Below are 14,226 nucleotides of genomic sequence, written 5' to 3' on the forward strand. Positions count from 1 at the left end.
ATTTTTTAGAAAAAAAAAACCTTTACTTTTTAGTTTAAAATCTATCCCAAACACCCCTAAGGTCCCGTTTGATATGCATATTTCCAGGTCCAAACATATCTTTATGGCTGAATGGACCGGAAAGACTGTTTGATTTGCACAAAAGAAGGGGTCTTTCCCGGTAAAATATGTCTTTACCAGAAAGCCCCAAAATCATATCTTTCTGGCTGAATGGGCTGGAAAGACAATTATACAACAAAACCCACGTCTTTCTTTCTTTATTGGATTATTAATTTTTTTAAATAACTTTTTTTAAATTTATTTTTTATTAATTATTACTTTTTTTTCATCATTCAACACAGTCAATCAAATATACAATCAAACAATATGATTTCTCAGTCAGAAAACTTTCTCAGACAAAACTATCGTATTTGCATTTTGCAAACCCCTCATTATTTTTTAGTATTATTTGGTAACCATCAATTGGCCATGGAAAGCTAGGGCTCCAATTGTGCGAAGCAAAACCCCTAATTCTGAAAATCATAAAACCGAAGGGCACGGATTTTCAAAATTAGAACATTCAATCATTACATAGCTTTTTTCTTTACCAGAACCTGACGGTATCAGCCTCATCTCCACTGTTGTCAGTTTGGCGGTTTCAGACTGAGTGGACTAATTCTTTATTCACTCTCGATCTTGTATACGAAGGAAATTTGTTAATGAACGACATGGAAATTGATCCCATATCGGGTTGATGTCAGTGACGTGGGTTCTGTACATGTTCGGCCAGTGATGATACCTTGCCGGTTCTCTCTCTGCGCCTCGCCGGCTCCGCCCGCCGCCCTGCTCCGCCTGCTGCCTCTAAGTTGAGGTATTTTTGATATGTATTGTAATTTGTTGTTTATTAATTGCTAATACTTAGTTATCTATTTTGTTATTGTTAACCGTGGGAATGTTTACTTGAGTTAGGATTTGTTGAAAATCGATTTGTTTGCTGTTAACTCTTAGTTGTTACTGCTTGATATTTTGTTGCACGATTCCTATTCCCTTCAAAATCCTAAAAGTAAAAGACTGCATTAATCCCAGAATAGAAAAAGAGAAAGAGAGGAAGAGACAAACTGCAATACTCTTTTTGGTTCTTTTTTTAAGGATTAGACTATGTAGGAAAAGGCATGTACAATATCACTTTCAAGAACATTATCATGATTTAGATCAAAACCATCTTCAAAAACAAGAAACCTGGCTCGATCTCTCTTTGATTCTATCATCTTTTATACTTGCAGCATGCCAATTTTCCTATCTTGGCCCATTAGTTGAAAGATTATAGTTTGAAGACAGATCAAAGTTAAAGCAAAAGTATGATCAAGAATTAGAAAACCCTAGCAAATGATCAAGTTTTTATGCATAAAAAGTTTGAACCCTAGAAATGAAAGTAAAATGATGCATGGGGTTTGCAGAAATGGAAGATGTGTGATGAACTGAATTGAGAACAAGTTGTTTATTATTTAGTTATATTATGTATTACATTGTATATATGTATCTAATATTTTATTATATCATATATAACACTAGATTTATGTATAGGTAATTACTGGGAAGCTTCACAAGGGTTTATCCTGCCACAGACACTACATTCCTTATCAGTGTTGACTATCCAATTAGGTGTCAACCGATGAAGCATTTAGACTTAATTCAGGTGACATATTCTTATACTTGAAAGACTCCTTATCTTCTTTGTTCATTCTGTGATTACAGATTCCCAATTCTATAATTCTGTAACTTGCTTTTAGATATATTTATAGTCTCCATTCAATAGCTTATCAACTTAAAATTAGGGTTTGTTAGGTTTGAAGGAATGGAATGGGATGACAAAGGAATGGAATAGACAGAGTAACTGAAAAAGCAAGGTGATGGAATTAGTTATATTACAAAACCTCATCCATTCCATGTTAAAATTAAAAAAAAAAAAAAAACAGAAGGGATGGAATCACATTCTTTCAAGAATATTTTTCATTCCAATTCCAATGGAATCAACGATTCCGATTCCATTCCCTCCTGGATTCCATCATACCAAACACTACCTAAATCATTAAAATGTCAAGGGAAAGTATAAAAGTAAATATATCCGGATATAACGATACTTTTTTTTTTTTTTTTTTGTTTTTCAGATGGAACAAGTCTCTCCTAATAGCAAGCATCAAAACAGTGAAAAACCGGAATTGGAATCCGAAAATGGAAAAAAGGAATTCGTTGCCCCATGTGTAGGAATGGAATTCGAATCCTACGATGACGCATACAATTACTACAATTGTTATGCTCGAGAAGCAGGATTTCGCGTACGTGTAAAAAACTCATGGTTTAAAAGAAATAGCAGAGAAAAATATGGAGCAGTTTTATGTTGTAGTAGTCAAGGCTTTAAAAGAATAAAAGATGTTAATCGTTTAAGAAAAGAAACAAGAACTGGTTGTCCAGCAATGGTCAGAATGAGATTAGTAGATTCCAGAAGGTGGCGAATTCTCGAAGTTACCCTCGATCATAACCACTTACTTGGTACCAAATCTTTCAAATCCTTCAAGAAAACGGGCATTTGTGGAACAAAAAATACTATTCAATCAGATTCCGAAGGGCAAACACAAACAGTAAAATTATATCGTGCGCTTGTGATTGACTCCGGGGGTAATAACGGAATTTCACATGAAATGGGTCGGGAATTGGGATCGGGATCGGGGCCCGCATCTGATTTTCATCCGGATCGATTGAATTTAAAGAAAGGCGATTCGCAAGCGATTTATAATTACATCTGTCGTATGCAGTTGACAAACCCTAATTTCTTTTACTTGATGGATGTTAACGACGAAGGGCGTTTAAGGAACATGATTTGGTTAGACGCCAGGTGTCGCGCTGCGATTGGGTATTTTTCCGATGTGGTTTATTTCGACACGAGTTACTTATCGAGTAAGTATGAGGTCCCGCTCGTGACGTTTGTCGGAATGAATCATCATTGTCAAACGGTGTTACTAGGTTGCGGGTTGCTTTCGGGAGGGACAAAAGAGTCTTTTTCATGGGTTTTGAAAGCATGGTTGACTTTGACCACCACATCGGGGCGGGTCCCACAAACAATAGTGACCGACAGGTGTCGGGTTTTACAAAGTGTGGTTTCCGAGGTGTTCCCGAAAACCCACCACCGGTTTAGTCTGCTTCACATCATGAAGAAAGTTCCGGAAAAATTAGGGGGGTTAAGAAACTACGACGCTATTAAAAAGGTATTGATGAAAACTGCTTACGAGACGTTAAAACCGTATGATTTTGAAACCTCATGGGGTTTCATGATCCAACGGTTTGGAATCGGGGACCACGAATGGCTCCGATCTTTATACGAAGATCGGGCCTGGTGGGCCCCGGTATATCTAAAGGACACATCGTTCGCCGGAATATCTTCTGGCGACACGCTGTGTCCTGTATTTGATAAATACATTCACAAACAAACGCCGCTAAAAGAATTTCTCGATAAATACGAACTCGCGTTACAAAAAAAGCACAAAGAAGAAGCAAACGCTGACATGGAATCGAGAACCGTGTCCCCGGTTTTAAAAACGAGATGTTCATTTGAGTTGCAGTTATCGAAGATTTACACGAGGGAAATTTTTAAGAAATTTCAAGTGGAAGTTGAGGAGATGTATTCGTGTTTTAGTACCACACAAGTGCATGTTGATGGCGCGGTTGTAATTTTTTTGGTGAAAGAGCGTGTTTTGGCGGATGGAAGTCGGCGAGAGATTAAGGATTACGAGGTTTTGTATAATAGAGGAGCGGTTGATGTTCGATGCATTTGCAGTTGTTTTAATTTTAATGGTTATTTATGTAGGCATGCTTTATGTGTGCTTAATTTTAATGGGGTCGAGGAAATTCCTTCCAAGTATATTTTATCGAGATGGAAGAGGGACTATAAACGTTTATATGTTCCGGATTATGATGCTGCTGGATGTAATACTGTTACTGGTACTGATGCTGTTCAAGGGTTTACTCAGTTGTATAGAAGTGCGTTGCAAGTAGTGGAGGAAGGTGTTATTTCTTTGGATCATTATAAGGTTGCTTTGGATACATTTGGAGAGTGTTTAAGTAGAGTTCATAATATTGAAGATAAACATGAATAGAATTTATGTTTTTTTTTTTTTTTTGGTTGAGGGGTGTTTTTGCTCATTCTTGTGCATATTTACTTTCTATTCGCTTATGCTTGGTATAAAATGTTCGATTCATGGGACTTTTTACATTTGCATGTACATGTACATATTGTAATAATTCGTCCCATCTGGATTGAAAAAATATATATATATATATATAGTTGACTACTGTTTTCTAGTCAACGTTGTGGAATATTCCGTTTACTTTTTCTTGGCCATATGGTGAAACCAAACGGAAGGTTTATAGGGTATAAGAAACGAGGTCTTAAGTGTAAATTTCTAAACATTGAGGGTGTAAATTGGCATACCGGAAAGTTTTTAACATTTCTTTTTTCTCTCTAGTAGGACGCGGGACATTTTCCCTCCAATCTCTCATCGCCATTTTTACCCTCTTCAAGCTAAAGGTACTCTGTCTCTCTATCTCTCACTCACATACATCAAAGAATCATAACTGAAGTGTGAAATGAAGTTCAAGGCCTTTCTCACCGATCATGGAGTTCACCTTCTGGAGAAGAGATTCCTTCAAGCCCTAGACAAAATGGGGAAGACATGCCATCTTTACTTAACGAAAGATCACGCTATTTTCCTCCACAATCTTCTCAACGGAGATGGAATCCAATCAATTGCTCAGTTTCAAAAAGAAGCCCTATTCGAAGACTATCGGATCTCAAGCCAAAACGACGATCGCATCGCCTTCACCATCGACCTCTCGCTCCTCCACCGGGCCCTCCGCAGCATCGTCACCATTTACACAGAATTTGGAGGTTCCCACAGTTGCCCTACTCTCAATCGTCTTCAAATCAAGTTAGTAAAGAAACTCCCTCCTCATTCACAGCAACCGATGCCGTTTCTCACTTTCGAAACCAAGGGCTACAAATCCGCTGTTATCCAAGACGTTCCGATCTCTAAACCGTTATCTAGATCTGATGTTCTCGAACTCCAAGCCGCGCTAGACATGGCGCAAGATCTGCCTCAAACCCTAGTTCAAGTTCCTGACATGAATCAACTACAGAACTTTGTGGATCGGATGAAGAATGTCGGTGATGTGCTAAATGTTTCCATAAGCAAATCCGGCGACCTCCATTTGCAAATCTCGACTACTTTGGTCACACTTGGAGCAGAGTTCAGGAAACTGGTGGTCATCGGAGAGCAGGCGGCGGTTCCTGCCGGAGATGATAGTCTGAGTGCTCGGACACGTTCGCGGAGGGCAATTGAGAGGGGGGATGCGATGAATGTTCAAGTAAGCGTGAAACATTTCTTCAAGTCTCTTCAATGTCACTTGGCGAAACCAGATTCTGCTTTCTATGGGATTGGGGAACAGGGTTCTTGCTTGACAGTGGTGTTCCAGTTTTTCATACCGGGTACGCGTCAAACAGATAAATCTATCAGTCTCCATTGTCGTCTTCCTGTGCTTGACCCTGGTACCAATTAAGGCCTCCAAGGACTATTTACAGGATACATTATGTTTAAGTTATATGGCTTGTTCTTATGGCTTTGTTGGCTTTTCCTTGACTTAGGTGAATCGAGTGTTAGCCAATTGACAGTGAAATGAATTTGTGAATATTTTCAGTTTTTAAATTCTAACACTTATAATTTGGCCATTTGCATTAAAAGTTGGGTGATTTTGCTTCATTGTTGTGATTTTTCTCTATTTAATCACTTTCGTACCTTCTCAAGTATTATTGCTTTGGCCTTTGGCTTTAAATATTTGGAAGTCATTATACATTTGAATTGCTAATTAGTACTTGGAGCGGAGGTGTAATAATCATTTTATATATAAGAGGAAAAGACATAAATAACCACTTCTATAAGTTTATTTTTTCCAAAAAGTTAGGCAAAAAAAAAAAAAAAAAAAAACTAAATATCATAGGGTCCAATGTCAAACGGGGAAGACCCTTTAATGGACAAAAGGATATCCTTTTGCCAATTCAGAATTGGCCTACAAGATGTAGATGGGGGAATTTTTGATTAAATCTTTTTAATCAAAGATGAAAATAGACTTGTATGTCGTGGTTAGATGTTGAGCGTGGAAAATTGTTTTTAGTTTATTTTTGTTTTTTTGGTAAAGTTGGACAAAAAAAAGAGTAGAATTGTCATTTTAAGTTTTTCATAAAAAAAAATTAAAAAAACATGCTTTGTTAAAACTAATCGAGTTTCCAATTTGGAAAGTTAGTAAATGTATTTTTATTTGTATTTTTTATTAGTTTTTATTTTCTTTTGCTTGCTATTATAACTTATAAGTCCATCCCAAATTTAGTTCTTTTTCTGTTTTAAAAATTACCTTTTATGAACTTTTTTCTACAATTTTTTACAACAATTCTAAACTCTTTTATATATTTTTTTTACACTTTCATACAACTTTTTAAGCAAAAGTATTTCTAAATATTATAGCAGGTGCAAAAACAAAAAGCAAAGATCTATCTCTCTATCTTCCATCTGCATTTAATTATGCACAGTTAAGAAAGCAAACATTATCATAACATCTAACTCATCGACGATTGAGTAAGAGATACTATATGAAGAATATGACCTTATACGCTTCATCTGCAAAACAAATCATTAATAGTTAATGTTCATCAAGTAAAATAACATATGAAGTTCATACATAAAAGACAAAATTGCAAACATGCTTCCTATGGTATGCATTTTTTTAGGGTTTTAGTCCAAACCATGATTTTTTTGGATTGATGGTCATTTTGAGGTAGTTTTGTTGCGTTTTTCGTCCCTCGGTAAACTGAAACGACCGTAATACCCTTGGGGTATTTATTTTTCATTTTTCTTTCATTATTTTAAAATCTAATTGTTTATTTATTTATTTTAATAATTAAAAAAGTGGGGCCACCTCTATCTCTCTCTTGAAAAAGAAATTCACCCTCCACCCACTTCTTCATCTTCCCCAATTCATATCATATCTGATGAACACAAATACACACTTCTAAATCATACGAACACATGGAGTTTTCAGATTCTATTTCTCACACAAACACACATCTATATTTCATATGAAGACGGAAATGTCTAGAGAACGTTGTTTGCGATTCACAGATATGGAAGGATGTGTGATAGTGACTGCAGGGGAACGTCAGAAGTTGGAGATAGCTACAAGACCCGTCATCTCCATTCACTCCGATTCAGCGGTAACCCTAATCTGATCTTCATAGCAACAACGGCAAAACTCTAATCGGAGTTAGGGTTTGTAGTGGCTCCGGCAACATCAAGCTTCATCTTTATCCTTCTCCGATTGATCCAATCTCACTGCTTTCTACCTATTTCTCAACATATATACATACAGATAAATGTATATATTTCTGGTTTAATTTTCATCTTCATCTATTTTTGGTTTAATTTTCATCTTTCTTACTTTCTCTTTCGTTCTCCCAACAGGTAATGATCACTGACATTTGTTAGAATCGAATTGGTTTTGGATCTATTAATCTAATTGAAAAGGGATTGGAAGTGGGTTGATTTGGGAATCGAGGTTTGTGTTGATTGGGATATTGTTTCCTCAAAATCTGTTAAAAACGGTAATGGGTTTGGAGAGAGAGAGAGAGAGAGAGAGAGAGATCTATTTTGGAGACGGTAATCTAACCGGGAATAGCAGCAACAATAGACGGTAATCTGTTAATATGTTGAAATTGATTTTGGAGAAGGAGGAGGGTCACCAAAGGGAAGCGAGAGGGACTTCTTGATAGTCATTGAAATGAATCTTCTTCTCCTCGATCCAGGGTGTGTACGTGTGTTTATAGTGAAAGTGGGTGAAGAACTTTAAGTTTTTTTGTGGGTTAATCCAAGTTGCTTGAATCTGATGTTGAAATGGATTATGAACCATGTTTGGATCGTTGGTGGGTTTGCACGGAGAGAGAGAGAGAGAGAGAGAGAGAGAGAGAGAGAGAGAGAGAGAGAGAGAGAGAGAGAGAGAGAGAGAGAGAGAGAGAGAGAGAGAGAGAGGTCCAATTTAATTATTTATTTTCTTTTTCATTTAAGTTAAATAGAAAAAACATAAAAAATAAATACCCAAGGGTATTACAGTCATTTCAATTTACCGAGGGACCAGAAACGCAACGAAACTACCTCAAAAGGACCATCAATCCAAAAAAAATCGTGGTTTGAACTAAAACCCCAAAAAAATACATACCATAGGGACCATTTTTGCAATTGTCTACATAAAACATAAAACACACCAAATTCAAACACCATCAAACACCAAGTAAACTAGTGCAATAAATTTTCATATTACATCCCTACATTATAATATAACTATTTATCCAAACTATCAAGCCAATCTTTCCTCGTATTCTAAGACATCATTAAGGCCGGATGGAGTCGTTGGAAAAGGTAAGGGCGGTACCGCCGGGAAACGTTAACGCCATGGGTTCAGCGGGTTCACGGTTTCATTGTATTTAATTGGGTTGGTGAACTCGTGTCGAGGTGGTAGAATTGTTTTGTTTTTCTTAGCTACATTATGCTTTATACAAGGTTGTAGAACTCGCTACTCGGTACCTGCTCGGCCGACTGGGGAGTAGCGAGTACTCGGGAGTACTCGGGGAGTACTTGGATTCGGTAATTCATGTAGAAATGTTTTTTAGAAAATTATATATGTCAAAATCATAACTTAAAATCATAATTTGATTGAAATATATAACCAAAATTAGATACATGTGAATACATAAAAACTGAAATACACATAATTGTCTCACTACGTGGATAATTACTGAAAATTTAAGATATATATGTAGTAATAATCACATGTTTGTGTTAAATAATAAATCATTAAGTGCATTATACATATTAATCTTGAAATTCTTGATTTTTTTCTCTTTTTATGACAATTTTGACCCTTTGACCGAGTTTGACCGATTTTGACCGAGTTGACCGAGTTTGACCGAGTAGGCCCGAGTAAGACCGAGTAGGCTCGAGTTTGACCGAGTTTATCCGATTTTTGACCGATTTTGACCGATTTTTGGCCGATTTTGACTAAATCTGAGTTTTTTGGCCGAATTGACATTACTCGCCTCGGTGGAGGGCCGATTCCGAGTAATCGGCCGAGTACTCGGCCGAGTAGGCCGAGTTTTGCAACACTGGCTTTATGTATGCAAGTATTTTTTCATCAATTTAAAAAAGATTCCCTTGCACACTTACACTCTTTGAATGCATGATTTTATGTGACTTTGATTTTGATTACATTAATAATATGATTTATTTTTTATTTTTATTTTTATTTTTTTGTTTTATAAATTTATTTAATTTATGGTTTTGTAGTGTTTTCCATATTACATTAAGAACACACAATTCATTCATTTATTTTAAATGAAAAAGGGTTATGTTTTATTTTATTTTATATTTTCTAAAATAAATGAATAAATTTTTCGTTTATATTAATACTTTTATTGAATTGTCAAATTTCTCATTTAATATTCATAAAGATTCTTGCACATTTTTCTCGTTTAATTGTCCTCATTTAATTGTAATAAATTACTCCGCCTCTTTTGACCAACCTGGGAAGTTTTTTTTTTTTTAAATTTCACCTCATGTATAAGATTTCATGCAATATTAAATGGGATTTTCTAACATATGCCCTAAGGCACATGTAAGAAATTTTAATTATGGTAAATATAAGACATGGTAAATATTAGATGTCTATTATTATTGGAATCAATATTTCATATTAATTAACTTCCTACTTCGTTTTTTTTTCAAATTTTCATTTTTATTATTTCCCTCTAATTTTCCCTACTAAAACGTATGAGTAGCACAGTCCCTCTTAAATTTCCCTCCATTTCATGATTTATATATTAATATTTTTGGATTGCTTTTTTTTTTGGTGATGATACCATCACTTTTATCAAATAACCAGGAGGGTTTACAAAGCATTCAGCAAGCATTACATATGAAATAACCTATTTTTTTGGACCTGAATGAGGTTCATGTTGAAGAAAATTCGATAGATGCTAATAATGAAAAAACTGTTATCGAAGAAGAACATAGTCAAAACAACAACGCAAGTTTTTATGAACCGTTCGTTGGTCAATGTTTTCTAAGTGAAGAAGAGGCTCTTGTTTTTTTATCAAAATTATGCGAGAAATAATGGGTTTTCGGTTCGAATAGGAAGATTCGTGAACACTAAAACAGGAGAAAAGAAAAGACGTGACTTTTTTTGTCACCGTGAAGGAAAGCTGAAGTTTAAAAAAGATTTCACAAAAAAAAAACCGAGGTTATACAAGATGTGAATGCAAGGCCCACATGCGTATAACATTGAGAAGAATTAATGAAATTTTCTCTGAAGAGTGGCAAGTCACTAAGTTTGTTGCGGAACATAATCATATTGTGTTGTCTACTCAAGAGGTTCGATTTTTACGATCTTACCGTAATATTACATTAGAGAATGAAAAACATATACTTTTATTAAAAGAATGGGGTTTGTCTGTTATACAAATTATGAGGGTGATGGAGCTTGAAATGAATGTGAAACATGGAGAACTTTCTTTTCTTAAGAAGGATGTCTATAACCTTTTTACCAAAAATCATAAACTACACTCACAGAATGATGCAAGAGAGTTTTTGGAGTATTGTAAAAGTGCTAAAAGTGAAAGTCTTAATTTTCAATATGCATTTACACTAGATAGTGAAAATAGGCTAGAACATATTTTTTGGTGTGATACTCATTGTTTTGAATTGTACCAAAAATACGGAGATATTGTGGTATTTGATACTACATACAAGGTGAATTCATACGACATGCCATTTGACATATTTGTTGGTATTGACAATCATGGAAGAACTACATTACTTGGTTGTGCACTTCTACGTAACAAGAAACTAAAGACGTTTGAATGGCTCTTTAAGGTAACTATATTTTTGTTTTATTTTTTGTAACTTAATTGCATTAGTATGTAAAATGTTTCTTAAAATTATTTTATTTTCAGAATTTTGTACAATTAATGAAAAAGTCACCGAAAACAATATTGACCGATCAAGATCCTTGGATGAAACAAACAATTGAAACGGAGATGCCTTACACTAAACATGCATTTTGCATATGGCATATCACCACTAAGTTTAGTAGTTGGTTTACTTCGGTCTTAAAAGATGAGTACTCAAGTTGGTGCACCGAATTTTATAACTTATATAAGTTAGACTCGGTTGAAGAATTTGAGCAACAATGGCCATTAGTCATTGCAAAATACAATCTCGAAAAGAATAAACATGTGATAGCATTGTACCAGATCAAAACATTTTGGGTTCCAAGTTATCTTCGTGACTTTTTCTTTGGTGGCATGATGACCACCGGAAGATCGGAGAGCATAAATTCGTTTATAAAAAAGTTTATATCTTCTCATACATGTCTAAGGGAGTTTATTAGACAAGTGGGTACTGGTATTTAGTTTACTACATTTTTTTTAGTTTAAACTTTTTTTATTAATCTTTTTACTCATAATTGTATAGGTTGATCTTGCTATTGAAGATGTTGGGCATAAACAACTGCATGATGGTATGTTGGCAAAATATCAAGAATCGCATTTTAAATCATTATCACCGTTAGAAAAACAAGGTTACCAAGTTTTGACTCCTTTTGCATTCAAAAAGTTTCAAAAACAATTTGCTCAAGCAATTCAATATTTGGTTCGGGAAGAAAACGACACAAGTTTTATTGTCAAACATTACAAAGCGGCTCGATGTCATCAGGTGGTTTGGGATGGTAAGATGGCTAAATGCACTTGCAAAAACTTTGAATTTGTCGGGATACTTTGTCGTCATATCTTAAGCGTTTTTCTCCGTAAGGACTGCTTTGAAATTCCTTCTAGTTATTGGCTATCACGGTGGAGTCGTGAAGAAGCTCAATTTACAGAAATCTCTCTATTAAAGCAAGAAGGAAATTTTGATGTTTCATCATCTTGTGGAAACAATAGTCACCTCGAAACTAATGCAATTGAGTTGGTTCAATGCCCTATCATCTCAAAAACAAAAGGACGACTTAAGCAAAAACGAATCAGAAGTGGAAAGGAATTAGCGAGACAAGTAAAGCGTTGTAGACTTTGCAAATCTTCTAGTCACAACTTCAGCACATGTCCAGAGCGTGAGGATGATAATTCTCAACAAGTGGATAAAACAAAGAAACTTGATATGCAAATAGAAGATTTCAATCCCATCTTTCATTTTAAATGTTAAACTGTGAAATTACTATTAAACTCTATTTTTTGTTCTCATTATTAGTTTCAATTCTCATCTTTTATTTTAAATAAATAAAAATGCTTGTCAAATGCTTAGTAAATGTTCCTGGGCGTTATGATAAAAATTGATGAATTGATATGATGTAAAAAAAAGAAATCCAAAAAAGCAATATATAAATCATGGAATGGAGGAAATTTTTAGAGGTACGTATTAGCAGGGAAGATTAAAAGAAAATAATAAAATTATAAATTTGGAAAAAATAATATAGGAAACTAATGAATGTCAAATCGTGGTTTAAACAATAATATTTAGATATGTCTAATATTTGCCATAATTAAAATTTCTTATATGTGCCCTTAGGGCACATGTTAGAAAATCCCTTAAAAAATAGAGTTTAATAGTAATTTCACAGTTTAACATTTAAAATGACTAGCGAGTAGTTGCAACCCGTTGCTGAGAAAAAAAGCAACTATACACAACGCCAGAAGCAAAAGAATCGGGTGGAACGCGGAGAGTTGGCTTTGGCAAGAGCATATGTCGATGTTTCTAAAGATAAACAACGTGGAAATCAACAAAGGTTCGATGCGTTTTGGGAGTGGGTTCTAGAGCATTTTACAATCTTTCAATGACATCTATAACCGTAAGATGAATAGTGTGACTAGCAGAGGCTGATGTTTTACAATCTTTTTCCTCATCAACAAGCTTGTGATTGGTTGAAAGACAATGCAAAATTGGCATTTGTTACAAAAGCGGGTGAAGACTCCCCGCCTCATTCAAAACGAACCAAAACATCTTTATCCAACGCCTACACATCATCATCTGATCCACAATATCCTCTTGGATTCTCCACACAACAATAATTGTTAGTGTTGAAGACTCATTGCCTTAGAGAAAAAGAAAAGGAAAGAAAGTGGCATCGACATCATCAACGGAAAATGAAATGTTTGATCTAGTCAAACAAATTGTCGGCATCAAGACTGCAACCGAAATAGAGGCGGAACAGAGACAACGGTACCGGGAACAAAAAATGTGCATTCTCGAAGCTAATGAATATCGAAAAGCTCAACCGTTGGATCGGGAGATAGAGAACCAATATATGGGGTATTTTCTCCGGCCGCATGATCATTTTAGTGGAGGTATTTTGCGCACGGTACTTGAAAGGAAACGACAAATTGCAACTAAGTATGGTTGAGAGTTGGAGAACCCGTGAAGTTCAAAATGTCGACATCATTTGACTAGAGAATCTCTCTTTATTATGTTTTTTATTTTTATTTTATTTTATTTATATATATATATATATATATATATATATATATATATATATATATAAAGAAAAATAAAAATAATGGAAGTTAACGATGATAGTTCATCATCTAAGGATGAACTTATCAACAATAATTTGTTACTTGTATTGTCTCTTACTGCACAACTTTTCAGAATAATGCTAGTTCAAACAACATTAAAAGGAGAAACACAAACCACAAAGATTGTTTAGAGGCTAAAAACTGCTGACATTATTTTGCAAATGATTCAACCTATGGTCACGTGCAACTCCGCAGAAGGTTTCGTATGAGCAAATGTTTGTTTATGCGACTTGTTGGTGACATGGAGACGAATTATCCTTATTTTCAAACGATATGGGATGCAACAAATCGAAGAAGTTTCAGTGCGCTACAAAAATGCACATCAACAATACGTCAATTAGCAAAGAGTTATAATCCAGACTCGTTAGATGAGTATTTGAATATGTTAGAAAGAATTTTTTGTGAAGCTCTCGAAAACTTTTGCTAAGGTGTTGTCCAAATGTATAAGGCTGAATATTTGTGCCGTCCAACATCCATTGACATTCAACTTTTGTATGAAGCACATGAAGCTAAACATGGATTCCTTGGAACGCTTG

General features: G+C 35.0%; 3 protein-coding genes across 5 annotated transcripts; all 3 read left to right on the forward strand.

Annotated features, from left to right (window-relative positions):
- The first annotated feature begins 462 nt into the window (after positions 1–462).
- Positions 463–4,246, forward strand: LOC145102751 (protein FAR1-RELATED SEQUENCE 6-like). Of its 3 annotated transcripts, none has more exons than XM_079040218.1 (3): positions 463–850; positions 1,564–1,675; positions 2,148–4,246. In XM_079040218.1, the coding sequence occupies exons 2-3, from the start codon at positions 1,652–1,654 to the stop codon at positions 4,128–4,130; spliced, it is 2,007 nt and encodes a 668-aa protein (XP_078896344.1). In that variant the 5' UTR covers positions 463–850; positions 1,564–1,651; the 3' UTR covers positions 4,131–4,246. The 3 variants fall into 3 exon arrangements, with proteins under 3 accessions (XP_078896344.1, XP_078896346.1, XP_078896345.1); XM_079040220.1 differs by lacking the exon at positions 463–850 and adding an exon at positions 1,815–1,886 and having other exon boundaries at positions 1,562–1,675; XM_079040219.1 differs by lacking the exon at positions 463–850 and adding an exon at positions 1,825–1,886.
- Positions 4,247–4,462: 216 nt separating this feature from the next.
- LOC145102753 (Hus1-like protein) lies at positions 4,463–5,789 on the forward strand. Its single transcript, XM_079040221.1, has one exon. The coding sequence runs from the start codon at positions 4,621–4,623 to the stop codon at positions 5,587–5,589; it is 969 nt and encodes a 322-aa protein (XP_078896347.1). The 5' UTR covers positions 4,463–4,620; the 3' UTR covers positions 5,590–5,789.
- Positions 5,790–10,601: 4,812 nt separating this feature from the next.
- Positions 10,602–12,323, forward strand: LOC145098914 (protein FAR1-RELATED SEQUENCE 11-like). Its single transcript, XM_079036504.1, has 2 exons — positions 10,602–11,000; positions 11,601–12,323. Exons 1-2 carry the CDS (start codon positions 10,602–10,604, stop codon positions 12,321–12,323), a joined length of 1,122 nt encoding a protein of 373 aa, XP_078892630.1.
- Positions 12,324–14,226: the final 1,903 nt, after the last annotated feature.

The sequence above is a fragment of the Lactuca serriola genome, chromosome 4 (genome assembly GCF_051521515.1).
Source record: "Lactuca serriola cultivar US96UC23 chromosome 4, Lser_US96UC23_V15, whole genome shotgun sequence".
Lineage (NCBI taxonomy): Eukaryota > Viridiplantae > Streptophyta > Magnoliopsida > Asterales > Asteraceae > Lactuca > Lactuca serriola.